The sequence below is a fragment of the Atractosteus spatula genome, chromosome 2 (assembly GCF_055471065.1).
Source record: "Atractosteus spatula isolate fAtrSpa1 chromosome 2, fAtrSpa1.hap1, whole genome shotgun sequence".
Classification (NCBI taxonomy): domain Eukaryota; kingdom Metazoa; phylum Chordata; class Actinopteri; order Semionotiformes; family Lepisosteidae; genus Atractosteus; species Atractosteus spatula.
The window spans coordinates 4499259-4526291 of record NC_142707.1 but is presented as its reverse complement, the minus strand read 5'-3'; the positions used below and the strand labels follow the sequence as shown (position 1 = coordinate 4526291).

Sequence of the window (27033 nt, the reverse complement as noted above, 5' to 3'; positions counted from 1 at the left end):
TCACGTACTGTGCTTTCTATTTTAAATGTATTTGCGTATTGCTGAGAGAATGGCATTGCCTTCATAAAAAGCCACAAGTTTTTGTTGAAAAGATGGACGAGATGGTAGGTGGAATTCTGGCAGTGTCAGCTCATGTTGTGAGCACACTTAAAGAAAGTTCGCTACAGACATACTGTACACGCTTCTCGTCCCCATACAAGGATTATCAGTGTATTCCAAATGGATTAATAAGAACACAAAGGTTACAAACAAGAGGAGGTCATTTGGTACATTTAACCAGTTTGGGAGTTAGTAACTAATTGAGGATTAGCCATGTGGTTTTTCATCAATCCAGTTAGATCATCATACACTTCACTGTATTCGGAAAGACATTCCTCTCCAAAATCAGTTTACGAAAATGCATTTCCAGAATTTAAGAACAGAATCCTAACTCCATTACAAACTGCACTGTCAAACTGCAGGAAAGTTCTTCATCTGCCTCGACTTGCAGTTGGAGCTTTCTGGCATTCTGGACATCTTAAATTCCGATGTTGTAACAACCATTACAAAATGTGTGAAACAATTTCTGCAGCTTTTTTTTTCCAAAGGCCAAGCCTACAGTGCATTCGGATTTAGTGTTTGTAAGCAAGGTGCCAGTTAAAAAAAACAGGAAAGCTTAGGAAGAGCTTGTCTGACAAGCTTCTACGCACCCCTCTAAAATATCCTTAAGGCATGAATTAATTAATAACGCCTGTGCACATAACAAGGTCATAACCAGTGACACGCACTGCCTGCTAAACTGATTTTTACATGGTTCTTATACAACAGAATAATGTTTTCGTATCCACCTAATAAATATTGCATTGGATTCTATGTTTCACAGATGTTATTACAACTCCCTTCTGAAGACCCAGTTAAATTATCTGGGTGTTTTTTTTCTCTACCAAACCTGACAAAAAATGCATCATCTTTTAGATCAGTTCTCCACTTCTGCTCAACTCGTTTCTGCTCTATTCTTATTATGCATATAATGCATAAAATGATTAAGGATACAAGTAATGCGATTTAACACCTTCATTTCGTAGACTTTGACCAGCAGGTCACTTTATTTGGAACAAATGTAGAGTTGTCACTATTTTTCAGAGTGTAGACGTGTCAGAGGCCAGCAGGCCAGCCGAGTAGTTGGACCCTGTGCGGTGTTCTTTGCATTCGAAGACTAGTGGGTGAACAGGAGGAAGGAGAAGGTTCGGCAGTCTTTTATCTGAAAGGGGCTAGGCTGTAGACGTGATAGAAGGCGAGATCCGAGGTTCAAATCTGAAAAGGCTGGAGAACCTAGACTGGAACCTGGACTGGAAGGTGAGGTAAGGAGCTTGTAAAGGAGAGACCAATACCGGGCTGTGAACAGAGGGTAAAGCGGGTTTAAGTATTATGGGAGGTGAAGGGTGTGGTGATTAGTAAAGTGCCGTGGTTGGTTGATTGAGTGATGTCGCTTGCTGGAAGTGCTCAGGGCTGGAGTGCAATTAGGGTGAGGATGTTTCTGCGTTGGAATCTGGTTAGCTGTGGGTGTGACAAGAAGCCCCATTTTCTTTAACAAAAATTATTATGAGCAGTTATTTTTTCTACAGTTGCATGATAAGAGCTTTCGAAAAGGCAAGGATTATATTTCTAAAAAATATAGCATGGTACATGATCAGGTGATAGTGAATGCAGTTATGTAATGTTCCTGTACTGATTTTATTACTCTCACATCTTATTATTTATTATTACAGCTTATTATTTGGTATTTAACTTATTAATTAACTCATCTGAAAAGAAGAAAGATGGGGACTCCAATGCACTGTGGTATGCAAAACCCTTGTTTTATAGCAGAAAGAGACACAAAGCTGCTACTAATTTGGCCGAAGACCTTCATCAGAACATTAGGATCACAATACAAATCTCCTTTGTATGCTAATATACCTTATAAAATTTGTTTTAATTAGTATTTTGAAGAGTGATCATACTACTTCCATTTGACAACATGTATGCTTTTTGTTAACATTGAAGGCTGATTCCATTGACAGGCCTTTGTTAGCTCTGTTGCTGTATACTGCAAAGTGGAAGCTGCTGTGATGGTTTCTTAGTGGGTAACTGCAATTAAATACTTACAATAACAGCAGTATGTCATTCAAAACATGTAATGGGGCTCTGCCATCTATCCCTTGAAACCTCATTTAATCAGTCTGCTGAACCAACCAGGATATCCAAACACAAGAAGGATTTAGTGCAGAACATTCTGCATTCAAGCTCCTGGATTCCTGAACATGCACTTGTCCGTCTTCACAAACTGGGTGGGTCAAGTCTACAAACATAGTAGGAAATCACTGCAACTGGGCTTTACTTAAGATAGCAGACTGAACAAGATCACTAGGGGCAGAGAGGAGAAGGCATCTCATTGGGACGACCGAACTTTGGCCTGTGTTCACAAAACTACCTTTGAAATGAGCATGACTGAGATGGGGTGGTGTACTGTACACACTGTTTCACGGTTTAGTATGTTTAGAAAATGAACATACAGTATAGTGGAAACAAATTGCCATTTGAAGAAAAAGCAGAAATCACTGATCATTTCATTCAATTTATTTTGGAATGCATTATTTCAAGAACATAAAGTACAGAAGAAAAATAATAAATGAGAGGTAATTTGGACTATCTAGCCCATTTGTTACTTAGTGGCATTATGTTATTAACAAGTATATTGAATTATATTATTAGAAATCTTTCATTATTAATACACATATTTATATTGTACAGGCTACAGTATAAATTTAGATAATTCATTGCATAGTATAAAGGAAAATCTGTACTCTGTGAATATCTCCTAATGTAGATTAACATGTAACCATGTACCAAAGAAATTCTGCCTGCTACTGTATGTCATTCATGCACTGCTCTTTTACATTAACATCTGGCTCCTGCTTTACTGTTCCATATAGTATTAGTCTGTATTTCTTTGTTAAAACTTTATCAGCTTAAGGATATCTTCTATGCTGCCTCAGCTCCCTCTGAAGCTTCACACAAATAGTCAGTGGTTACACTTTCGGTCTTCACTGATAGCTGCTGAATTCCATCAGACTGAAGGATAAAGGAATTTGAAATGTGCCCCCTCAGACTGACTGCCATGCTTAGCCTTGTGCGATTCAGTTTCAGAAAGGAAGACATTTGTTTCTGATGGAGACTTGTTTATGTCCCCAACTCCAGCTGGCTTACGACAGTTCTGTATTTGTGTGAAATGCTGGGCTACTGTAGGTACCATCCTGAACACTGAATATATTGACCTTAGCCGTCTCCTTCATCTCACTGATACGGAATGGTTTTCCTGTAACAAAACTGTTTGCAGTTATTTGAGCATATTTGCAATTAGTGCTGGGACAATCCTAGCATATGAAAATGCTCACATACCTGTCTGTGATTTTGTTACTTGATTAGACATTTACTTCTGTAGATTGGGCATACAATTTATTTTTAGAAAATGCTGTATTGGAAAAGAACATTTGCTCTGAAGTCTTGTTGCCTCTGCCCTAGTTCCTCTCTATATACAGTATGTGTCTGCTCTCCCTGCTGATATCCCATCTTTGGCTGAATCAGTCTGGGATTTTTTGTTACTGCATGTTTCACCGCTTTGTACTGTATCATACAGCTGCCACATCAACTCCAATTCCAACCAATGGATAGAAAGGTGGAACAGCATATCAGTGAGATACTTATCGTCAAGTGAATCATTTCTGCTAAGAGCAGCTCCTTACAAACACATTTAGTATTTGGAACAAGTAATAGGTTTATTCCATGCTGAAAAAAAGAAGAAAGAGAACACAACGTTTCGGCCGTGGAGCCTTCTTCAGGTGTCAAGCCTGACAGGTTCACACCTGAAGAAGGCTCCACGGCCGAAACGTTGTGTTCTCTTTCTTCTTTTTTTCAGCACGGAATAAACCTATTACTTGTTCCTTTGCAGCCTACGCATGCTGACGCAGCTCCCCACCTGAACTACTACATTTAGTATTTGTGTGCTCAAATTGCACATTCGATTAAATATCTACATATTCTTCCCAGCACTAGTCGCAGTACAGTTTTATCAGGTTACATTTAAATATGTATTACCTTTTCGTGTGAGTTCAAGTCTTGCATTGTCAATGCTGAAGAAACAGCCAGGAGGATCTGAAATAATTAAAAAGATCAAGATGTACACATCTACTTGTATACCAGGAATATCATTGATAAACTGATAATGTGATTAGTAGTGGAATAATGCCAGAATGTTTTCCACAACTGAGTTTAACAACCTGACTGCTTATATACTGCTATTAATGTTCCAATGTTGTACACTGGTGGCAAAGCAGTGGTACAGACCAGGGGTGTCCAGTCCTGGTCTTGGACACCTTGCTGCCTCTGCAGGCTTTCAAAGGCTCTTCATCGCATTGTTAAATTGGTCTCATTAATTCAATAATGAGCTGATTAAGCTTGCTAAGCTGAGTTGGAATGAAAACCCACAGGCAGACAGCCCCCCGCCCCCCATGCCCAAGATTGCCAGCCCCCTGGGATAAACCATGTACATATCATCATGAAGATAACCATGATCGTTAGGATCTTTATTTTTACAAAGCAGCTGTCATGAAGACATTCTAACTGAAATTCAAAACTGGGGAAAGAAATGAGTCACATTTCCCAATACCATTGGTAGGATATTCGAAAGTCAAAGACAACCTAAGCTGAACCACCACTGTTCCTCAGCATGCTTTTGGGCACAGACAAGAGACCTGCGTCAAAGGGTTCATATATAACTGGACAAAAGTTCAGTGGTGTACAGTAAGGGGTGGACAAGCCATTCAAAGCCCTAAAAATTACAATACTGGACTCAACTAGAAACCACTGCAGAGACTCAAGAACAGATGTAATAGGGGACATCTGATAAGGATTTACCAGCAAGCACTGGACTAAACCCAAGTATTTGCATAATCAGTTTGGGAGGAGACAAAGGTCTGAGCTAGTCTTTCCGTGTCATGAATTTACAGGGAAGGATGAAAAGGGTCAACATTCCTAAAATGTTTTAAAAGTGACAGCAGGATCATAGATTTGAGACTATACCCATTATGTTTTTCATTTTAGAGCAAATAAAAGCTACATCCCATCTTTAGCATTTATTAAACAATTTGACTTGTGAGGTACAGAAAATGCAGAGAAACTCAGCGTTGTCCCACTTTAAATACAAAAAGTTTTGTTACACCTAAAACTAAAAATCAGTAAAACAGTTGGTCAAAACTGAGACAACTACAGTACATCAGCATCAGATTTACTGTAGCTGAACAGAATAAAATAGAGTGCCATCAGCATAAAAGTGGAATTTTACCTCACAATGTCTCAGAATTTGGCCACAAGAAAATATTATTTATTTCTTCTATTTTTTATGGAAACAATATAACTTAGTAACTTTCTCTACAGGTTTTCATTGGAGATCACTGTGAGAAGCAATTATTTCTTTTAAAAATGTATGTTTCTTTAGACACACATATTGCCACGAACTGTAGGTTCATTAAGTAGTTTTAATAAATACATTTGAATGGGCTGTTCATCAAAACATTTTCACAAAGATGGCACCTGATTCTGGGAAATTACTTGTAAAAGTCTTGAGAAGGGCTGTGGCTAAAGCCCAGAGGAAACTGAAGATGTGGTTAATTCCTGTTAAGACACAGATTTCTGTTTTGCAGTCCTTTACTATTTACATATAATTTACCTTCTTTATATTTTGTTTTTCCGGCCTTAATTTATGGTTCGCAAATGAAACCATAAGATGCTGATGATTCCTTTCAGAAATTAAGTAACTTTTCATGGGCCACTGATAGACTTTGCATTAAAGAATTTGAAATCAATAGTACTTTATTTTTTCGATTTTCTTTGCTCACTTGTAAAATTTTAACATCAGGCATCTGCTGGTGATCGTTTACTGTAGGTGCAAACCTACAATATTTTTAAACAAAAAAAATGCATATGCAGAGATACATGTAACATAATAATTGCACAGTCATTTAAACTATTTTAGGTTTTATTACTGCAGGCCCTTATGCGAGCCATCAAGTGCTGGATATTTGCATTATCCAACTCTGCATAGTCAGACAGGTTCAATTAAAAATAATAAATGCACTGCTTTTCTGCTTCATCAGTACAAATGCCTGCAGTTTGTAAAATGCCAATGGTTCTACTATGCAGTGTCAGCCTCCGTGGAATGTTTCATGTTTAATACTTTTTTAGCCTATAGTATCACAGGTGCAGTTGGTCATTTCCATTTCAGAGTCGAATCAGCTCACGAGCCAGAGTTTATCGGGGTTTCCATGACATTAAGCAGACAGAAGAAGAGAGCATATGACTCCCCCTGCTGGATGGGACAAATCCCAACAGTGCTGGTCACCATTTGTACAGCTGGGTGGCCTGGAGAAACTGGGGTTAAGTACCACACTTAACAGTTATAACAGCAGTGTCTGTAGCAGGGACTCGAACCCACAACCCAACAGCCAGGAGACCAGGGGCCTGCACACTATGCTGAGCCACTACATTAGAAAACACTGGACAGAACAATCTAAAAAACATATGATCACTCTCTAGAGATCACTATTATTGATATTATATACTTTCAGATAGTCAATAATAATGTACAACGTACTATATAAAATGCATTCATCACTGTTAAGCAAGGGATTATCTGGAACAAAATAAATGCATTGCTCCTTTACATTACCAAAAATGCCAATAACTGGAAGCTACTGTACATTTAAACACGTAAACTTAATCACTTAAACACTAAGTGTGGTACATATACTGTACAAAAAAAAGGAACTCTATGATATTGGAGTCCAATCATCCATTCCAAACAGCTTTATTAAAAGTTGCGGGCGAGCCGAGCTTATCCTGGCAAGCAACGGGCACAAGGCAGGATACACCCTGGATGGAAAATGTGTCCATCGCAGGACAGACACACAGATACAAAAACAAACACCCTCACACCAGGGCCAATTTTTCCAGAAGCCAATTAACCTCCCAGTATGTCTTTGGACCATGGGAGAAAAACAGAGCACCCTCATTAAAACCCACACAAATATGAGTAGAAGACACAAACTCGACACAGATAGCTCCTCACGAATTGAGCTCAGGACCCCAGTGCTGGTAAGCTGGCAATCCTAACCACTGCACCACCATGCCACAAACAACATCAGAGTGTTCTTTTATAGAAATCATAACTTTGCCTGCTATTGAAATGGCCCATGAAATGAATCCCATGTCATGTAATAAAAATCCCATCCCTTCATAGACTCTCATATTTTACTGTCTCTCTCTGTGTCATCAGGAGCAGCCGGAATTCTGCTTTATGGCCACACATATCAGGATTTACAGGCTGAGGGGGATGACTGAAAATCTTTTTTTGCAATTGATGATCAACGTAGTCACAAGTGAAATGACTCCGACCGTCTTCAACCTTGTCTCTCTCAAATAGGATTACAGATTACCAGTTCTGTGGTTTAAATAATGAGGAGTCAGTGCATCAGAAAACAGGGGAGGAAAAACAACTTTTTTGAGACACAGAACTGTGCAACCTTCAACACTTACTGTATCTGGGGATATCTGATACACAAGTTATTCTGCCTAAACCCCAGGACATATTTTGGGCAGAGATTTAAGAACATTTTAAAAAATGAGCAGCTCATTTTTATATAAAAATACATACATAAGAGAACAAAAACAAACATTCTGTAGTATTCCCCTGTTCAAAAGATATTTTTTCTTTCATTAGCTAAAGCATCAACAGAAATTATGCAGCATTTATTGAAAGGTTTCATGCTGATGTTTCAGAATACTTACAAACTACACCATGTAAAGCACACCTTCGAAGCATCATTGACGCAGAAAGGACATCAATTCACAGTGAATGCAGGTAGGCAGGTGGTTTGAGCATGCTAACCCACAATGCCAAGCTCACGGTTTTTGGCAGAGATCTGTCCCAAGGGGTGAGAATTTGTTCCGCTAATATTGTTTTCATACAACGTCTGCTGTGCTTTGGAGTTCTGCCATTCAAACTCTGTTCGACCTGAGCTCTGTCTTGCTCTGATGCTCTGGCTAAACGCCAGTCTTAGCTGATACATCCATGTGTCACTTAAAACATTCTCCCAACTTCACATGGAAGGTTATTCATAATGCAGGTTTTAGGAAGAGTCCAAAGAATGTTTTTTTGCATCACTGCAGGTTGTCGACAGCATTTAAGAAAACCAACAGCATTCATCCTTCTCCTTATTCACTGTCCCGTGTTTAAATAAATCAATTCAATGTAAAGCCCAGGTTTGCTCCCTTTCCCGATTGCACCTTCCCATTGGTGTGACAGGGTTGTCTGATGTCACTCACTCCTGCTGGAGGAACTCCAGCTACAGGTCTCTCCAGGGCATCCATGTCTGGGAGAAAAAGCACTTTCTCCGACAGTTCGAATGACATCAGGCATACAGCAGGACAGAATGCAGAGCCAAGGCACTGAAGAGAAGATCACTTTCAAAGCTAGTGAGCTGGATTAATGTCATGTACTGTATAATAATGTCATATCTCTAAACTTGTCAAGAAGTAAATAAACAAAAAGAAGTTTCAGCCATGTTACCCAGGCTACAGTATTTAGCAACATAAGAGGTATAACCCTAATTGTTTGGATCTGCATCCCATAATGTTTTTTTCACATTTCTGGTACTCTGGACCACGCAGTTACAAGAAGACTATTAAAAGACTAATGAAGCCCCAGTGCAACAGAATTCTGGGGAGGAAAACCTGTTTCTTTTTTTTTTGTGAGACAGTGCTGAAAAACCTACACTACTTATTTGGGGTCATGTGATACACGTTATTCCTCCAAAATATTTTGGGCAAAGTCAGGTCATATTTTGGGCAGAGATCTAAGAAAATGTGACTAAAATGTGAATAAAAAAATAAGCAGCTCATTTGATATGAAATACACACCAGAAAAAAACAAACTTGATAATAATTTATGGGGGGGTTAGAAAGACCAGGGCTGTTAAATCAATTCACTTCCTCCCTTTTCAGCAGGTTGTTTGCTCATAGAAAAAGGCTGAAAATACCTTGGGGAGCAAAACACTGAAACAAAGTAGATTCTTCCTGTTACAACCTTCTCCCACACGGTGTGTTTACCCAGCAACTTTTCTAACTCATCAGCTACTGCTCGGGTGAGCCTAGCAGCAAGGAAGGTGATGCCAGACTCTAATGAAAGAAATAAGCTTCAGTTGTATCCTCAAGATATGAAAATGGAGTACTGCACTTCAACTGAAAAAGATGTGTTTGCTGATATACAAAGCTCCAGGCAAAATATTATCCAGGTTTATTATCCCATAGGTATTTTTTTTGAGTCAGCTGAAAGGAACTGATTGCAAGTTACTGTATAGATCTTCTAATGGCTTAAAGTCAATGATCTTCTACAAGCTCTTAAGTCAACTGATTTTATGATCATAACTCTCGCTGCATTAAGTGTGGGAGTCCTAAATTGATGCCACAGTAACAACGATGCAGGACTGTTGTGTATGCAAAACAAGAAGCTTAAATTCCTAATGAGCTCACTGCAATAACCTGCATATTAAACGTTAGAACTCATAAGCAAGGTTGGTCCCTTGAGTGAAGCTACAGTGCTTCGAAACATTAAATGGCAATTAAAGTTTAATTAGCAAATGCCGCAAAAGACAATTTCAAGTAAAATCATAGAGGTGCTTTAAAAAAATTGAGACATTTGATTAGTATAATAAAAATTACTGTAGCACACTTGTATGGTAGCATACATGGTGCAGAATTATTTTTCTCTGCTGCAGTACCATTAAAAACATTGTATTACTTTGATTTACTTATTCATGTCATCCTTACATGAGCACATAGTGTGGGGAAATAATGCAGGGTTACCTAGTGAAAACTATATCATTTTAACAGATTATAAAATGTTCTAAAATTCTAAAATCTACGATTGACTCTTCATTTGAAATATTCAAGTCAGTTTTGGTCATCATGCTGGGAAGCATTTAAAAAAACACAGATAAGAGTGCGCAGGCAGAAAAAAGGAATGCAACCTCTTCATTCTTGAGCAGATAATTCTGAGGGCAAGTTGTCAAAGAACACATCTGTCTACACAGGCCCATTCATGACCATCTTATTTAGACACTACTGCACTGTTCTCTTGTGAACGGAAGTTCCAGGTTCTATGTAGTCAGTCCACAGTTTCTTGGCAGTAGTCTAATTGTTTTATACACCCTCTACCAATACATGTTCTGGCATTTCAGCAACCTTGGCTTGTCTCCTACATCTTTATTTCTCGATATTGACCTTATCATTGGTGTAAGACATTTCTGTCGCCTACTGTATGTGTACTTCCCTTTGTTTGTACCTTTTTAGAAACTAAAGTACAGCATATGGATTTTGGATAGCAGTTAATTGTTTTGGGGGTCATTTTGATTAATTGATCATTCATAATGAATGCGATATCTGAGTATCTATAATGGTTGGTCATTACTGAGGGAGTTGATTCGGGCAGAGGTGATGTATAATTTAAGCCGTTGAATGTCAACCTTGGTGAAAATCAAGAAGGGAACAACACCATCATGCTATCAGCAATTTGGTGGCTGGACTAAATCAGTGCCAAAACTTGTCAACTGGGGTGTCAAAGACAACAGTTTTTAAGATGTCAGGATGATGTAGCCAAACACAAACACCAAGATCGGTGCTAAAGTCCAAGTCTTATACTCGTCATAGAAGAGTCTAGTGCCTATAGAACACTTGGGCACTTATTAGCCACCTGACTGTGCAGCACTACACTGATCAAATCCTGGGACTCAAATACTGACTTTGCTGACAGCTCATCTTCATGTGACAACATTGCAGTAGGACAATGCATGTTCTCGTGGCGCTCAAGTAACAATGACTTTCTTGTGAGATAACAGCCACATTGAATCACACTAAACTAAAGTGTGATGAGCTGGCATGACGTATGGCTCAGAGATCAGGGAATAAGTACATTCTTATCCAGGCTCTATGAGAGTCAAGGATCTCAAAAGACAGCAGTTGAAAATCTAAAGATCTGAAGATCTAAACCCTGGTATAAAAAATAAGATGAACAGTTAAATGGCTTTCAACAGTGGCCACACACTGCTAACCTGTCATTTTCACAGTAAACCCCCTGATGATCAGCCCTCTTGTTGGGAAATGTTAATCACCATACAGTAATACATTGACCTGTGTCATATCTGCTGAATATCAGTGTCCCTTAGCAATAAGTTTGTCTTTTCCTAATTACAGCTATGCAATCACAAATGGTATATTTCTTTTGACGCTCAGAATATAATTGATTTTGTTTAGAATGCTGTTCATAACCTTACTGCTTTGGAAAACACTTGATGGCCAAGTACAATTAATACCTGAGCTTTTACTGTGTTTCTCAATTAGAGAAAATTAGAGACTAGGTTTCTCAAATTAGATGATAACCATTAATAATGATAACCATTATTTAACCACTCATTTAAAAAAAATAAAACATGGCACATAATATGTTTTCATTCAATGCACTTCTGTTGAAAAATGTTGTGGCTGACATTAGTACATTTACCCTTTTCTATTTTTTTTAATTTCCAATGATTTAAGAGCATGATAGTTTAAAGAGTACAAGCTTCATTATAAAATATTTTCCTATTTTGCATGACTTGCACAGAAGTTGGAATACATTTATCTTTGACTTCCCCAAGAAAATTAAATAACTCCAAACATAGGCCAAGGTCAATATAAAAGTTCCCCATGTTTGTGTCTAGAGTTATATCTGCTTTTATAGGACTTTTCAACATATAACAAATGTTCATTTATATTTAAATATAAATAAAGTACGTAAATAAACAGTACTTAGACAAACAGTGAATGAGCATTCAAACTTCAAATCAAATTCAAATCTTAAGTCTCACGATTTCAAAAACAATTAAATGTGGATCTCAAGCGCCTAATTGTGAAAAATGGGCCCTGCAGGCACGATACAAAAGTGGACAGCAGGCTGAAAAGGATTTCCTCCAATACAGAAAAACATCACATTAACTCAAGAGTGCGGGCTTGCAAAACCTCGTTTTTTACACTGCAGATCACCAAACCTCCACAAAAAGAGAGGAAACACTTGGCCTTACCTGAGATAATAGAAGCAAGGCGAGGAGGCTCGTACGGGGAGGTTTCATAGAACTCTTCTCCTACAAAAAAAAACAGAGAGCAAGTTTCAAACTGTGTAAAATAGGGACTAAGCCAGACCTCCCCCGCTGAACATGTTTGACAACATATTGGAGCATGCCATATAATTTAAATGAGCTCTATTTTTTGGGGGTGAAAAATGGAAAATGAAATGTAGAGCTCTGCACTACGATTTCTACCACCTGGTTAGCCAAACTTCAATGACATTCTGCAGGTTATTTACACCATAGAGCCTAGCCAGCTCTGATACTAGAGAGCCACAGTCCAGCAGGTTTCATAAGCCACTCGGAAATCATCAACTTTTGAACACTTGGAACAATTTTGCTTTGGCCTCATAGGCAGTGAATGTGCCCAGTTGAGTAGTTTAGAGATAATATGACAGGAAAATACTAAACGTATGTACTGTATCTCTGAAACGCTACAGCTGGACATTTTGGTTTTAACTGAACTCATTAACTTACCAAAAACTCACAGTTCTTTCCAAACTGATGGGAGTGCCCACTAATTCCTGCTGGACTCTGGCTCTTCCAGACTAGGCACCCTTGCATTATAGCATCCACCCATTTTCTAACCGTTTCTTCCAATACAGGGTCACAGGGGAACCACAGCCTATCCCAGCAAGCAATGGGCACAAGGCAGGGGACAACCTGGAAGGGACGCTAATCCATCGCAGACACACAATGCAACACACAGACACAAACACAGATGCATACATACACCAGGGCCAAATTTCCCAGAAGCCAATTAACCTGCCAGGATGTTTTTGTACTGGTGGGAGGAAACCAGAGCACCCAGAGGAAAAACCAGCACGAACAAGTGGAGAACATACATGTACTGTACAAATAGCACTCCAGGTCTGGAATTAAACCATGGCCACAGCACTGCAAGGGAGCAGTGCAAATCACTGCACCACCAGGCTGGCCACAATAGAGTATCATAGGAAAAAGCTGCAGTGGTGGGCGTATTATTCACAAAAAAATCTCAGACCAAATTGCCAAACTGGGATGTTGCACTAATACAGCTGCATAGGAATGGAAATCAGTCTTGCTTTCCAAAGTTTATAGTTCCATCTGGATTTAGCGTGGTTGCAGGCACTTGCACAATTTGTGCTAATGAACTGCACAAATGTACAAATCTTTTAAAATATGCAGCACGTGAAGCTGACTTAGGCAGTCTACAGCTAAAAAAATGAAGAAATGTTTTGAACTGCTGTGCAATGGGAGGTTTATTTCATTCCCTGAGCTACTGTACCATGATAATAGGTATAAATATTGAACAGACTGTACACGCCAGAACCAGCTCAGCACACAACAGTTAAAAACTATTCTACGGCTTTGACCATTTGATGATATGGTTAAAATGAAAAGCAAATTACTTGTTTATTTTAAGAGAAGGCTTAACATAGTGATGCGGTTATGTCTAACAAAGAAAAAAGATTCTGGGCACTGACACTGTATACCTCCCTTTGTATACACTCTGTCTGTCTTGTGATAAAACGGCGACCTAGAATTTTAAGTGCAGGGAGAGTATTTATGGAGAATCACGAATAAGCAATCCACTGCCTGTAGTATACCAGCACATCACTCCCAGATGGTTCGTAATCTGCTGTTTAAAATTCACAGCCGTTCTATTTGATTTAGAGCAAACCCTCCAGTGTGTAATTGGTTTGCATTTTGATCCTAATAAAAACATAACAAGCCCAGTGTCTAGGAGAACAGGCCCTGTAGGAGCGCAGAGGAGGGTGAAAGCATCTACTAGCAAACCCTTATGGTGATCCAATAACTGGAACATTGAAAAATAAAATGTCATCGATGGGACACTTTCATGTAACACAAGGACCATGATGATCAATATAAAGAAAAATCACAAGTTAACTAAGGAACAAAAACATCATAAAAGATTTCTTGGACATTTCTTAAAGGAATTTTACAAAAAGCGGGGAAGATGTGAGCTATCAAAGATGCCATGAGACATCATGAGAGAAAACTGATTAGCTTTATTCCTGGTTCATTTTGATCATGAATCAAGGAATCCAAAAATAATAAGCATGAAAATATTCCAAAAGATGGTATAACCCCCTCCCCCCCAAAAAAAAAAACAGCTCTGTACAGCTCTTTGGATAAATAAGAGAGTTTCAAGGCATCTGGAAGCTTTAGCTTTGAAATTGGCTGCTTCCAAAGTAATTGTAACCTTTTATCTTGGGGTGTGTTCAGATCTATTTAAGTTTGATGCTGAACCCCATCTACACAAACACTGAAGCTAGTCTTTCATTCTGTTGCCAGTCTGACACTGTTGTGGGTTCCCAGCACAATTGCTCTGGGAACAGCTTTGTGACGCTGGCCCTCGGGGCTTCAGAAGCAGCTGATCTGAGGGGAAAATGGTTAATCCTGCAAGGTCAACAAGGGTGCCACGTGTCTGAGATCGCTGGTGGCAATCTGGGCTGTGCTAGCACCCATCTGTGACAACGAGCTCCCAAAGAGCCAGGCTCAATTGGCGTTATTCTCCCCGAGCAGAATGGGTATGGAGCCAGAAAAGGTTTTCTTTAACTAGACATGTGACAGTGCCTACGGCGGTGGGCTGGGCATCTCTAAGCCACTTCTTCCACAGCTCTGTACTTTGTGCTGGGGAGAGGGGTAGCAGTTTGAAAAGAAACATGGAAAATATGTAAAGACAGAGCCATTCCAAAAAATGAAGAGCTCTGTTCATAGGACCAATCAGCTGGACATTCAAAAAGGCTGATTAGCAATTCCGGTAACTGCAGCTCTTTTCTTCTTTTCTTTTGGTCTGCTACCAGAGTGACAAATGTGTCATTTCCTCCGGTAGCTAATTACAATGCATTGAAAAATGGACCAATCTTTCACGTTGTGAGAAACATGAGAAATTCAGTAGACTGACATGATTTGACCATTCTGCTATTTCCTGCATGTTTAAATATAATTTATGCAAAAGCTTTCCCCATCATGACTGTGGGAAATGCAATTAGAATATATTGTGATGAAACTAGCAGTTTCAGCACATTATTTTAGAGATTCAAGGCGAGCACTGATAACATGGCTCTAGAGAGAGAATGAAGAGAATTTGAACAGAGGTGCAGTGACCAGGGTCTCTTCATCAGTGCACCTCTTCCTACAAAGATCCTGTGAGGGGGTACCCCCTGTAATAGACCTCTTTTGGGGTGCTGGGAGATATTTACCAGTGTCTCCTGACAGGACCTGAGTTGCACAAGAGACAGTGCCATTATGTCCATCAAGAACAGCCCCTTGTGCTAATCTTGCTTATGTCCGACCCTCAACTCACTCAAAGCCAGAATCAGCTCAGCACACAACAGCCCTGATTCCAAGACAACTACAACATTTTGTGTTTCCAGCAAAGCTATGTTCAGGGAGGCTCATGGTTCTTTGCTGTAATTCCTAGACTTTCTAAAATCCCTAGATTCTCGGCATCACAGTACACATAACACAACCCTCCTTTCTGCAATACATCACAGGTGTTGATAAGGACATTGTCTGAGTGTTACCTAATTAATCTCCCTTTCATTAGAGCAGTCACACAAGTAAGGGGACTGTGTGTGCTAGCCCGATAAATCAATTTAGGATCTCTGCATATTAAATTTACTGGTTTCATCTGTCACAACTCTATATTGTCTTCATCATTGTCTATAAGTTAGACCTACTGTACAAGCACGTCCATGTCAGTCCTTATTTATCTGTTGAGCACACACCTCTTATGGTAGGATTTCTGTTATATTTTATATAGTTCAGGTGGGTAGCTGCGTCAGCATGCGTAGGCTGCAAAGGAACAAGTAATAGGTTTATTCCATGCTGAAAAAAAGAAGAAAGAGAACACAACGTTTCGGCCGTGGAGCCTTCTTCAGGTGTATATATTTTATATATACAGTATAGTATATAATATATATTTTAACTGCTTTGCAAATCTATCCCGCCAATAAACTGAAGTGATTTAGACATGTTCTTCTTTTTCCATTAATACATACATTTCTTTATATATATTCCCTTTCAAATACAGTGCCCTCCTGAAGTGTTTCCATCCCCAATGCACAGAGAAAACATCACATAACAGAATCGGTTAAGGATCAGAAAAAGTTTCAATAAAAAAATTCAGAAATGTCATGCTGGAATCCTTTGTTTTGTAGCTATTTTATTGATAGTGTACCTCCATATACTCCAAATTTAAAACACAAATTAGGCAGAGTATCTGAAGTTCAACCGACTTCATTATCTTAATTCCTGAAAACCATAAAAGGCGCTTATCTATTAGTAGGTGATGCAAAAAAAAATCAGTGTTTAAGTTGGATTTCAGCTTCATCTTATCTCAAGTGGAGAGCAGGATTAGAAAGGTTCTTACTTCAAAGTCTATTTTATCAGTGATATCAAAAGGATCAGAAACCTTCACGGTGACATCAAATCAAAAGTATGTGAACCACTTACAGAATGATAAGATCCAGCGCTATTGCTAAAAATCAATAGCTAGAATTGCATTTTGTATTTACACTTGTTACTATCCTAACCTGGAATTATCTGAAATCCACAAAGAACTCTAGTAACTTGCCACAAATCAGACTACTTTTTCTAGAAGGAGGCATTACCTCACAAAATGAGGTACAGTACATTGTTATTCAGCTTTAATACATTAACAAATTTCTGAAGCACGGACACATACACCAGTGCCAATTTTACAAAAGCCACTTAGCCTACCACTGTCTTTGGACTGCGGGAGGAAGCTGGAGTGCCTGGAGGAATCCCACACAGACACGGGGAAAATATACAGACTCCACACAAACAGCACGCCAGGAATTGAGCCCAGTGTCCCCGAGTTGCAAGGCAGAAATGCTCAACATTGCGCCACTGTATCGCACATTAACGCATACTGTATAATAAAATACCATCTACTGTATATCCTTCAGTATTTAAAATATTTGACTCCAATATTTAAAAATACTTTTGTACATATCCTTTTACATCAGACCACCATGAAGTCATTTTTTTCCAATCTTGCTTTTAAAAAGAAAGACTAAGCAGGTATGTGTGCATCAGGTTTCAAGCTACCAATGTGAAGTGAAAGCTACTGTACTGTATATCCTGGAATACTGCTGAAAGTTTACCTTAAATTTTACTCAAACACAGAAACCCGAAACAATTCACAATCCTTTCTTTAATTTTAGAATACTTTCAGTAAAAAAAGTATTAGCTCCATTTTTTAGCCTTGAGCCAAACCAGTGATCTCGGACTTTCAGTCTCTCAAACGTTATGAAATGTCAAAATCTTTTAAGAGAAGCATTTTGAATTGGTCATGCCTGTCTACTTTCGGCTCAGACCTTGAAGACAAATGGATCAGAGCCCACAATTTACACTTGACTGCTTCTCATTCATGCCTTGTACTTGAGTTATTTCCACTTCTTCATTTATAACGTTCAAGACTTTGATTTTTGAAGTCACTCCAAAGTTTCTTTCCAATGTGTGGTTTGATATTTGTTTGCATCTTTATTCAAAAATTATCTAAACAGACAGATAGTAAATGGATAGCTATTATCTACTAGTTCAGTCACAACTACAGTATACTGATATTACCTATAATCAGGACAATAATCAACTGCAGATATTTATTGAGACTGTATTATTTTAGATGTACAGAACCACCATGATACAAAATTTACCTTTTTATCCACTATGCAGATAAAAAGTTTGAGAACCCCTAATATAATTATGGGAATTATAATTGCTTACCTTGATATTTGTTTAATTTAATCAGGCCTTTCCTTAAATAACCAAAAAGGTTTATATTTACCAATTGGCTGATAAAGTAGAAAAAAAATGAATAATTGGTGTATGTGAAGTGAACTCCTAGTTTATTTAGCACAATTAAGGGGTTAATTAGAATCTGGTAGCTCAATAATTGTCCTATATAATGGTCAAAATGCTTGTGAGTTTTGTCTTCACGATACACGTTAATGAAAACATGTCATCAATCCAAATAGATTTTAGAGCTCCTCAGCAAAAGTAGAAGTTTATGCTACTTCGGACCAGTTGTCCTGCCAAGATCTTCCAATGCCAAAAATTCATTCAGGAAGTCACAAAAAATCCCAGAGTAGCATCTAAGGATCTGCAGGCCTCTCCCTCTCTGCAGCTAGAGGGATCATGCCTCATCCTTCAGGAAGGGGAACAACAGGAATCTGTTGGTCTCTAAAAAGAACAATGCTGCCCTCTGCCATCCCTGAGTTCATCAAAGAGCACCTACTGTAGATGTTCCACAAGATCATTGCAAGAACGTTCTCTGGAAAGACAAGTCAAAAGTTGAACTTTTTGGCCAAATTGAAAAATGTCTTGTGTGGCAAAAACCAAATAATCAAATCCTTCCAACAGAAGAACCTCATCATAACCTCCAAGCACGGTGTTGGGCAGTCTCATGGTCTGGGGCTGGTTTGCTGCCTCAGGACCAGGACAGCTTGCCATCATTAACTGAACCATGAATGTGGTGTGGTGACATACCAATAAATAATCAGAGCACCCATTTGTCAGCTAAAGCTAAGCCGAAAGTGACTCTTACAGCAGGATAATGAACCTAAACATACCGTTCAAGCAGATCTGCAACAGAACGGCTGATAGAAACATTTAACATTTTGGAATTTCTAAGCAAGCTGTTTGTGCAAGGAAACTCCCAAATGTCACTGAAATGAAGCCGTTATTCAAGGAAGAATAGGCCAAAATCCATAGTCATAGAAACATCTTGGTCAACTTTGCTGACCAAGTGTTCACATACACGTACTTATTCACACAAGGATATCTACTGCTGGATCATTTTAATTTAATAATCCAAATATGCCTTATGTTTTGTGTTTAACCATGTTTTCTTAACCTTTCATCAAGCACTTTAGGTCCTAAAATTAGCACCTATAAGTCTAAAACACATAAGAATATGGACCAGCCTAGGGGATTTACAGACTTTTTCTCAGTTATATACATTATATATAAGATATTCCCTTAAGCCCATTACTGTAGGAAAGCATCTATATACAGTAGCTAATTGAGTGGCTATCAAAAATGCACAAAATTAGCATTGGAACCAATAGCACTTGTTGGGTTTTCCTTACACTCAGCATATTCACAATTGCGGAAAGTTGATAGCAGCACCATAATGGATAAAAACAGCTGCAAATCAAATAAGAGCACAGAACTCCTATGCATCTCCCTTTTGTAAGAGAGAGATAGCAAAGCCGTGCAGCTGATGTTATGATCTGCTGTGCTGATGCTGGGAGTTGGCACAAGCCGCACTGTAGATTTAAAAGCATTTAACATGGAAAATGTAGCCAATTAGATGATGGTTGTGCCATTCAGGGGGACATTTCCTGGGCCCTACCCCCACAGCAACAGCTACAGTGCTAACACAACCTAACTAAACAATCTGAAGCATTTTTTAAGAAATTAAGAAAGTGGTCGAACAACTGGGATTCCAAAAATTAAGGATATTTTCCACATTCAACACACACAAGTGCATACGCACAATTGTGAGAAATTATGAAACATTTTTATACCACCAAAATTATTATTACTAAGAGCTCACCATGTGTGCTATTATCCTCGTCATCGTTATCTTTGCTGTTTCTCATTTACCTTTATTTATCTATTGCTGTCGGTTTTTTGAAAGCCCATCAGTCAGCTTTGTCACATCTCTATAACAGGCAACAATAATGGCAACATAGTGTAAGTGGCTATTTCTCAGCACCGCAGGGAGCCTGGATTTCGGATTGCAGCCGCAACTGTCCATCATTCTGCAGCTTGCCTCTCCTCCTCCCTGCCTTCGGCAGCTCTCTGGAGAGAGGCAGCAAGCCTAAGACTGCGACGCTTACAAAGGAAAGACACTGTTTACCAAAGAGCAAAGGCTTTAACAATTACGCTTTTTTTACTTCCTATGCTTGAGGCCACAAGAGAGTCCGCGGACAGATCCAATCTACGCTGTAGCCCTCCCCTGTTAAAGTAGGCGGCTGTAGCTACTGTACGCTTAACATTGTAAGAGTGCATAAAGTTAGAACGCACTCGAATGACGCACTTTGGTTAATTTGTACAAAATACGCATCTGCTCACTGCAGCACCTCAAATCGCAAGTTCTGCGCGGGTTTTTTTTTAACAGGCAACTCAAGGAACACGCGAGAATGGGGAGCTGCGTGTGCGTGCGAGCTGCAAAGGCACATGTCAAGTTTAATTCCACGCTGAAAAGTGAAAATGAAGAATGTTTTTGGAGCCTTTGCAAGCGTATAGCGGGATGAGGGGGGGAGCACGAATGCGTGGCACAGGCGTGGATGAGGAGAACAATGAATACGTCGTTTATTTCACTCCCCGAGGTACTGAAACCAGTCCTTAGCCTTTTTACGAAGCACAAAGATTCATAACCAGTGCTGTGCTAAATATAACACTATCCATATAATGTGCCAGCTGAGGTAGAGGTGCACACAGTACCAATGAGAAAGGTGAAGCAAAGAACGGTGCCAAATGGAGATTAAAACAAAAGTTGTACGCTCAGAATCGATTCATTTTGATTCCTAAAAAAAGTGATCTGTAGAATTAAACAATAAAATAGAATTTAAATCCTTTCGATTTCACATGGATCCATTTTGATACGGAGTAAGAATTAAATGTTAAGTTTTTTCCCCAAATTGTTTTCTCTTTCATGTGCTCTCTGTCATGTGAGATTAAGTGGTTTATAAGAATATCTGTGTTAAACCACCTTATACAGCAGGAGAGGCCGTGACTTTAATTGCTGAAAAGATCAATACTCAGCGAAAAAAAAAAAGTCTCTCACAGTCTTCTTTCATTTAACCCTAATTCTGATGCCAAGGTTAATAAAATATAAATGAATATCAAAAATATAAAATAAATGTGTGCTGGATTATTTTAAAATATACAGTGATATTCAGTCAGAAGAGGCATTCAGTCAGGAGACACAGAAGAGAAAGCTTCTTTATTCTTCAAAAGATGCTTTTTTCCCCCCAACAGTCTGCCATGTGTTTGTCAATAAAATACAGTACAAGCCTACTCAGGAATTTCCAAAAATAAAGAGACCCATGACAGGACAGCTGCATGCTTATTCAAAATTTAAAACAACTTCACTTTGGAGTGGGAAAATAGTGTCTTAGCATTATACTGCCAACGCAGACTGATATCACAGCGTCTCATTTACACGGATCAGAGCAAACAGTGCATACTGTATGTCAGATTACTAAGACTTCCCATGGCTTTGTAATTAGATCATGAAAGATAATATTTCTTAATTTGATTCTCAAAGACCATATTTCATATTGGCTCAATACAATTACATTTTTTTCCAACAAGTACAAGAAAAGGTCACCCACCTTCCCAGAATATTCCTTTCGGCACTGATCAATTTCACAGAACACCCCGCAGAAATGCAAGTGTGTTTTGTTAAACCTACTGTAGGTTAGAAATGCTTCAAAAAGTCCCTTGGTTGATATTCACACGTCACTGTGTGCTTAACCATTTGTAGTCCCATCTATCTGTAAGATTCTGTATTTGTCAGTTACAATTTATTTTCAGAATGTAACAATGCACGATCCGTTGTAAATTAATTGTTTTGTAATTTCTAAGTACCACGAATCACAAGGATTCCCCGTAACATACAAAAATGAACAATAACCACATATTTAGCTGTCTGACCTATTATTGATTTACAGATTTGCTGCCTTCCTGAGGTACTCTCTACAAAAGCTTGGTGTTTGTGTAGGCACGTTTCCTACACAATAAGGGGCAAACACTGCCATCTTTTATTCACCACGAGTACAGGGTCCTGATGCAAAGCAGCTTTTGTATTCGGGGTGGAAAAAACGACACCTTTTAAAAAATCCTAAATTCCCCATTTCCATTCTGAGCCATGAGTGAGAGTGTGGTACACAACAGACACGGTCATAACCCTGACATCTGCTTCAAATTGTTTCACAAATGGTGCTGCATCTTTTTCATTTAATTTATGAATAAAAAGAAGAGTGAAACAGATAACTACTATACATCATCGGTCTCAGTGCTCAAGTATACTGCACTTCTATATTAAAATGAACAGCTGTAGAGATTGAATATATGTACAGTATAAACGGTTACAAAATAGAAGAGGCCATTCCTGTCATTATCTCATTTGGTTTTTGGCACCTAAGAGATCCGAATATCTCATCCAGCCATTTCACAAAAGAAGCCAGGGTACTGGCTCTGCAATACAGCTAGGCAGCTTGTTCCAGACTCCCTTAGCCCTTTGTGGAAAGAAATGCCTTCTGTTCTCAGCAAGAACGCAAATGGTAGTGTATATCTATTATGCCAAAGTGTGGCAAAACATCAACCATGAAATGGAGCAGAGACACAAACAAAACAATAATAACATCTGCAAAATTGGTCTTGTGTGTCAAATAGGGACTAATAAGACAGTCGTGAAGATATATACACAGTTATATCTAATGTGTGTATGCATTTTCGTATTTGTACATACTAAAAATCTATATATGGATCTGATTGTTGCCTCTCCCCAGCAGCCTGCAAGTCTCATCAACTCGAGCTACAGTGGAATTGTCTGGTTTTTAAAACACCGAGATAAAGTGAAAAGTATGAAGGATCAGTGGTGAAAAGTCCTATCCTATTATTCTCCCTTGCAACACAAATATTGCATTCTTGAGCTGCAGAGACTCACGTTCATGGTAATCCAAGAACTAAGCCTATTGTAGCATCAGTTAACCACATTCATGCCAACATACTTTAAAATGTTACTGTGAAATTGCTTTCTGGCACTACAACTTCTGCAACTACAATTTTATGTATATATTCTCTAGAGTTAAAGTATTACTACTGTTTCATGAGAAAGAATGACATCCAAGGATTAGATGCATCTGATGGTGGGTATTTAGGTACAGTGAGATTTGGCTTAGGCTGCCTGACTGAGTCCCAGGAGAAGGAGGCTAGGACCCCCAGGCAGAGTGAGAGGTAACCAAGGGGCAGCTGCAGAGCTGGGGATGAGGTGGAGGAGGAAAGCACGAGAGAAGGGGGGCTTACTCATGAGATATACGGCTTTCGGGAAACGACATCGGGAATCATGACGATTTCGATCAGCTGGGGTGAAAATAACGTGATTGTCATCATCCTTCCCAATGCAAAGCATTTTTTTTTCCAGTAGTACAACCGTAGATGAATGGTAAAAGCACAAGTAAAGCTTTATGAGATAATAAGGGATTCATAATAGAAGATGAAAAAAACAGTAAGCATGCTGCATAATGGTATATTCCCAATCATATACTGTATAACAAAATAAGGGATATTATTCACAGAACTAGAATTTTTCAGCCTTTATTGAGATTTGGCGAGAGTATGCACAGACTAGAAAATGCCAGCTGTAACATCAATTAATTAAAGGTTTATTAAAAGAAAGGTTAGATATAGGTCTATCAATTTTATTTCTGCAACAGGTAAAGTTTTAGAAGTGATAGAACTTTATTAGAAGAATACTTACAAAGCAATAACATTTTAAGAGACATGCTACATGTACAGTATGTACAGGAGATAAGGAATGCCCTATTTACAGTAACTGCCTTTCTGTAATTCATCAAACAGGCAACAAGGACAGTAGATAAAACTAAAGTATCCAACCTGATATTTGTAACCTTCCAGAAATACTTTGATAGCGTCCTCTATAATGGACTTTCAAATGAAAAGCCATAGGTAATCGTGGATAAAGAACTGGTTAAAGAGGGTAGCAAGTTATCTCAAAGGGCACAACTGCTAATTAGGCAAATGTAAGCAGTGGTATTAACTGTTCTGATATAGTTAGAAAACTAGTTAAATTTGCAGTTGATAAAAATACTGTGTATTGTACATCCTTAGCCCTACTCATTAGTCACCACTTTACACAGGCTTACCTACTGTAGTAATAATTAGGATAGACCTACACAAAATAACTACATTATTTTAATTTACAGTAAATTAATTATTGACCCCACTCTGCTCTAAGTCCCTTTGGGAAATAAAATGGTGAGCCCTAGTGTAAACAGCCACATTTCAAGTCTGTTACTGCTTTATTGTACACTTGGCTTATTTAGATACATCCCCAGTGGGCACCTTTAGCAAAATAGCAAAAGCAAACAGCCGAAGCTCAGAAGCAGTTACTGCTACAATTACAAAGTCACCCCCGCTGGTTACACACAGCTCTGACTTCCCTAAAAGGGCTGACAGAGACAAGATCTCATAAAAGCGAAAATATCAACTGGTTGAAAGATGTGAAGATGAGATTGCTTAAAAGAGCTCAGCTGGCCTCTCTGGTGCGATGTGTGGTGCACAGCGATTCGACCTGAGCCACTTAGTCAGAGTGAAACACTAGAAGATGCAGAAAGGGAACTGGATTAAGAGGAAGCAATGGAAGAAAGAAAGGTTACTTGTGATCAAATTCTAAACAAGGGCCACAGAAAGAGGCTGGCATGGGAAAAAGGTTTAAAAAAAACCTTTAAATGCAAAAGTATAGCATATATTTAACACAACTGAAGCACCACTCCTATAGTGTAGAGCTGTGAGCAGGTGCACATTAAAAGGTTAAACTATTACAAAAATATTTTTAATGTTAATTTTCAAGTTCATAAGGTAGGTTGTCCTCATTTCGTTCACTGATCTGAACATCTTCCGGAGAAATTCTCCACACACACATAAGTACTATTTTTTCTGCTATTGATCCTATTAAAGTCTATAAAACATAATAGTACTGACATACAGGAATGGCAGAATTTGACCTCAATATCCTCGCATCTTTGTAAATTATCCTTTTTCACCTGCTGTCGCTTGGTTGGAATATTATCAGCTAATGAGGAAAACAAGGAGCTCCAGCTAAGCACAAAGGGAAAGGCTTACTGGCATTAAACTCCATCTTGATAAGTCATTTTCTCAAGCTCCTTGTGTCCTGCACCACAAGCTCAGCATGAAAGGTTAAATTAAAATAAAGCAAGCACAAGCACCTGCAGACTCCCTTACACTGTACGTTGTGCAAACAGTTCTGTTCCCATGCCAAAAGATGGTGGAAGGCAATGCACGGAAACAAGCCTGACTTTAACAAATGACCAAAATCCTGATTTTTTTCTCCCAGTCTACCCAGCAATATAAAAGTTATTGATTGAAGGTTATCCCCCTCAAGGCCTAACCACGCATCCAGCAAGCAGTGATATACTTTGTTATAAAGTCGATAAGACCCAGTCTGATCCCCTTGGCTGGAGTACGGACTTCACTCGTGCCACCCAGAGCACTTCACAAGGTCAAAAACAGATGTCTCATTAACACAATATGCTGTGTAACACAAAGCTGGAGATGTACAGTATAGCCAAGTTGCAAAAAGGGTAAGCATAGATGTCTCTTAAATATTTTATAGACCGAAGGCCTCCAACCTTAATTTTGTTCAGCCGCAATCCAGTCAGTCTTATACAGTACAGTAGGTCACCCTAAAATAACGATCTCAGAAAAAGGTTGTAAGATACTTATGAATTAAGCAAGTAATTTGCTCAATTAAAGAATCTCTTGTTCTTGAGGAATGCAATGTATTCCAATTTCTCTTTCTAATGATCTCTAAATTACTTAATTCAACCTATTAGCTGCTGATGTGATCAGTCAGTTTATCCTCAGGCTTTAGGGATAGTTACCTGTCAAACCTGCCAGAACAGAGCTCAGCAAGACCAGATTTGGAGATCCCTGCTGCAGACCATGCACACGACCCAAATTGCTTTCCCTATTTCTTTTAGAAAGAGATTTCTTGATAGATTGTATCTGCAGAAGAAAGTTAATGACTTGCTCTTCTGTCAGAGATTTTACACATGATTTATATGTTTTTTAAATAGAGATGGAGCATGGTGCATAAAGCTTTCTGAGCACATACTGTACTTGCTTTTATGGTACAGGATGTCTTGTATTGTAAACACAACAGAGAGTATATTATATCCCTCTGCTCTGTGTTACGTGCATGTTCAATGCGATTCAATCTTGGTAAGGGGTGTTGAAGCTCAGAAAAGCAAGTGGGTAATTGGATCAATTTGGAGCTTCACTGAGAGGGTTAAAAGAGATGTGCACACAAAAAGTACAACTCCACAATGAAAGAGCGAACACCAAGGAGAATATCAATAATGTAATTCTCCAACTGGAGAGTTGCAGCAAGGGGATTCTGCAGACTAGATTAAAAAACAGTGGGATCCAGCAATAAGACCTATTAGAGCATGGAAAAGGCAGGAAATTGTGGCTCTTGCGGTTGCTTATGGCAGACCCTGAGAAACAGAAGGCCACAGGGATTAATATGGATGATAACTCATAACATCATTGGGAACAAAGCAGACAACTGTGAAACATCTTAGACTTCTTCACAGATTGGTGCAAAGAGAGCCCCACCTCATTAACACAAAGCTCAGTGACATAACACCATTCAGAACAAGGAGCAGGAAGAAACATGGAGTGACTTGCTTCATGCATCATGAAGTGCCCGATGTTGACAGCAACATCGACAGCTCAGAAAGACCAGATTCTAAACTGCGAAGAAGCAGATTCTCATGACTAATGGGGCATGTCTGAGGACCACCTTCATTCTTACACCATAACAAAGACTGGCTGATCTTTGTCAGCATAACCCTGAACATGTATCTATGCATACGGCAGAATATGCCCTGGACAGGATGCCAGTCTAAATGCAAGTGCCCCTAAATGCAAGTTAAAATATCCCTAAATCACTCTGACTGGATATGAAGCAAAACGCTGATGGTTC

The 27033-nt window shown here is 38.9% G+C and overlaps 1 protein-coding gene across 1 annotated transcript in view; it reads right to left on the bottom strand.

Annotated features, from left to right (window-relative positions):
- The window catches only part of gfra2b (GDNF family receptor alpha 2b), a 107852-nt gene that overhangs the window by 63828 nt on the left and 16991 nt on the right, over positions 1–27033 (bottom strand). The window contains exons 3-4 of the mRNA XM_088907536.1: positions 12192–12251; positions 4117–4173 (exon numbers count right to left, since the gene is read on the bottom strand). Coding sequence (XP_088763662.1) covers positions 4117–4173; positions 12192–12251 — 117 coding nt within the window. The remainder of the gene's footprint in view (positions 1–4116; positions 4174–12191; positions 12252–27033) is intronic.